General features: G+C 42.4%; 1 protein-coding gene across 1 annotated transcript; it reads left to right on the top strand.

The window, feature by feature from the left end:
• The first annotated feature begins 1,802 nt into the window (after positions 1-1,802).
• Positions 1,803-2,929, top strand: LOC139275712 (claudin-8-like). Its single transcript, XM_070892892.1, has one exon. It carries the CDS (start codon positions 1,991-1,993, stop codon positions 2,660-2,662), a length of 672 nt encoding a protein of 223 aa, XP_070748993.1. The 5' UTR covers positions 1,803-1,990; the 3' UTR covers positions 2,663-2,929.
• Positions 2,930-3,258: the final 329 nt, after the last annotated feature.

Raw genomic sequence — 3,258 nt, 5'->3', positions numbered from 1 at the left:
CTCTATTCCTTCATCTAATGTAACCCCAGTTTTTTAAAAAGGAGGGAGAGAGAAAGCGAGTAATTAGTCTGACATCAATAGTGGGGAAAATGTTGGAATCAATTATTAAAGATGAAATAGCAGCGCATTTGGAAAGCAGTGACAGGATCGGTCCAAGTCAGCATGGATTTATGAAAGGGAAATCATGCTTGACAAATCTAGAATTTTTTGAGGATGTAACTAGTAGAGTGGACAAAGGAGAATCAGTGGATGTGGTGTATTTGGACTTTCAAAAGGTTTTTGACAAGGTCCCACACAAGAGATTGGTGTGCAACATTAAAGCACATGGTATTGGGGGTAATGTAGTGATGTGGATAGAGAACTGGTTGGCAGACAGGAAGCAGAGAGTAGGGATAAATGGTCCTTCTCAGAATAGCAGGCAGTGACTCGTGGAGTGCCGCAGGGCTCAGTGCTGGGACCCCAGCTATTTACAATATACATCAATGATTTAGATGAAGGAATTGAGTGTAATTTCTCCAAGTTTGCAGATGACACTAAGCTGGGTGGATGTGTGAGCTGTGAGGAGGATGCTAAGAGGCTGCTGGGTGACTTGGACAAGTTAGGTGAGTGGGCAAATGCATGGCAGATGCAGTATAACGTAGATATATGTGAGGTTATCCACTTTGGTGGCAAAAACATAAAGGCAGAATATTAACTGAATGATGGCAGATTAGGAAAAGGGGAGATGCAACAAGACCTGTGTTTCATGGTACATCAGTCATTGAAAGTTGGCATGCAGGTACAGCAGGAGGTGAAGAAGGCAAATGGCATTTTGGATTCATAGCTAGGGGATTTGAGTATAGGAGCAGGGAAGTCTTAATGCAGTTGTACAGAACCTTGGTGAGGCCTCACTTGGAATATTGTGTTCAGTTTTGGTCTCCTAATCTGAGGAAGGACTTCTTGCTATTGAGGGAGTGCAGTGAAGGTTCACCAGACTGATTCCCGGGATGGCAGGACTGACGTATGAGGAGAAACTGGATCGACTGGGCCTGTATTCACTGAAATTTAGAAGAATGATAGTGGATCTCATAGAAACGTATAAAATTCTGACAGGACTGGACCGGTTAGATGCAGGAAGAATGTTCCCGATGTTGGGGAAGTCCAGAACCAGGGGTCACAGTCTAAGGATAAGGGGTAAGCCATTTAGGACTGAGATGAGGAGAAACTTCTTCACTCAGAGAGTTGTTCACCTGTGGAATTCTCTACCGCAGAGAGTTGTTGATGCCAGTTCGTTCGATATATTCAAAAGGGAGTTAGATATGGCCCTGACAGCTAAAGGGATCAAGGGGTATGGAGAGATAGCAGGAAAGGAGTACTGAGGTGAATGATCAGCCATGATCTTCTTGAATGGTGGTGCAGGCTCGAAGGGCTGAATGGCCTACTCCTACACCTATTTTCTGTGTTTCTGTGTTAGAACACCTACTGTCAAAACATGAGCAATGGAGACTTGGGCCAGGTACCGGTACTGGCAGATGATCAGCAGGTGTGGAACTGCAATGTGCAGTGTCAACTCTTCAGGACACGAGTGAAAAAAATTGGCAGGGTTAAAAAAAAGTTTTTGGTTTTAAAATAAACACAGCCGCTGTGACTTTAAATCCTTTCTCAGGTGTTTGTATCTTACAAGATCTGGAAAAAAAATCTCCTCAGATGTTGTAATTCATCTCCAGAGATCACCTGATTGGCTGCTGAACTTGTTCCACCTTTTCGTGGGTTCTCCTTTCCCAATCAATGCTTCCTTTAAAACCCAGCAGCAAAGAGGAAGAGAGCGTATTGGGGTAATTTAGTGACCTGGAGGAAGGGCAGAACATTTTGTTGCACAACTTTCAAACGGACCCGCTGGTTGAGCGATACACGACAGTTCCTTATTTGCTGTAATTAATGGTGCTTCTCCAACTCGCTTTATAAAAAGGAATATTCCGCGCTCGTGTAGCGAGCTGTATCTTGAAAAGAAATGGTGAGTTCTGCTCTGCAAATAGTGAGTCTGATCCTGGCAGTTATTGGCTTGGTCGGTACGTGTGCAGTGACAGGATTGCCACAGTGGAGAGTGACCGCCTTCATCGGGGACAATCTGGTGGTCTTTGAGAATCGGTGGGAAGGTCTGTGGATGAACTGCGTTCGGCATGCAAACATCCGGATGCAGTGCAAGGTGTATGACTCCTTCCTGGCCCTCAACCCCGAGCTGCAGGCCAGTCGTGCTCTGATGTGTGTTGCGGTGGTGATGGCATTCCTGACCACCCTCATAGCCGCGATCGGCATGAAATGCACTCGCAATCCTGCTTTGAATGAACAGATGAAAAGCCGCATACTGATAGGAGCCGGAGTTATGTTTATACTCACGGGAATTATTGTCCTGATCCCTGTTTCTTGGGTTGGAAACACAATCATCAGGAATTTCTATGACCCACTGGTTCCAAACGCACAGAAACATGAACTTGGAGAAGCCCTCTACATCGGGTGGACGACTGCCGGCTTCCTTATAGCCGCTGGGGCCATACTTTGCTGTTCATGTCTCCCAGAGGAAGGAAAGAATTACAGTTACACACCTGCACAATATGGAAAATATAACCCACACCAGAAAGCAAGGAAAATTCCAAGCATGTACTCCAAAAGTGAATTTGTGTAAATCACTGAGATCCACAGTGCATCAGAAACATATCAATCCAAAGGACAGAAGCTGGGTTGGTTAAAACTATATTGAGAAAAGCATCATCCCCTGCCAGCATTTGCAGTGACATGTTCGTCTTACATCCATCTTATCATTGATGGCACTTTTATTAACATTGTGTGTGAATACTTATATTTTATAATCTTTGTAAAGTATCTCGAAAGCAGATTGAAGAAAATGTTTATCCATTTTTATTTTTTAAATTAAAATATATATGTAATCAAATATTTGAAATAATTGGTCCTGCAATAATTTTCTAATATCTTAAAAAAAATGACATCCATATTTTTGCAGAGGACATGGTTCAGTGGGACTTTACAAGAAAATCTGTTCTTTGTAGCTTTGTTACTTTTGGAGATTGAAGAAAATTTATTGATCCTTCCCTTTTCTGTGAATTGAATACACAAATGTTTCAGAAAGTAAAGCTGTACAAGGTTTTTTTGCCACTTTCTGTGAATAATGCTATCACAAATAATGCTTAATGATGTGCTATTGCAAAATCAGGTCATAAATAATTAAAATAATGTAATTATTGTCTGAAAAACTAGTTATCT

This window comes from Pristiophorus japonicus, chromosome 11 (assembly GCF_044704955.1).
Source record: "Pristiophorus japonicus isolate sPriJap1 chromosome 11, sPriJap1.hap1, whole genome shotgun sequence".
NCBI classification, from domain to species: Eukaryota; Metazoa; Chordata; class Chondrichthyes; family Pristiophoridae; genus Pristiophorus; species Pristiophorus japonicus.
Note: the sequence above shows the minus strand (reverse complement) of the source record. Positions and strands in the feature narration are given on the sequence as shown.

Excerpts from the sequence above, each read along its gene's own strand:
- LOC139275712 (XM_070892892.1), top strand. The coding sequence starts at position 1,991 with ATGGTGAGTTCTGCTCTGCAAATAGTGAGTCTGATCCTGGCAGTTATT.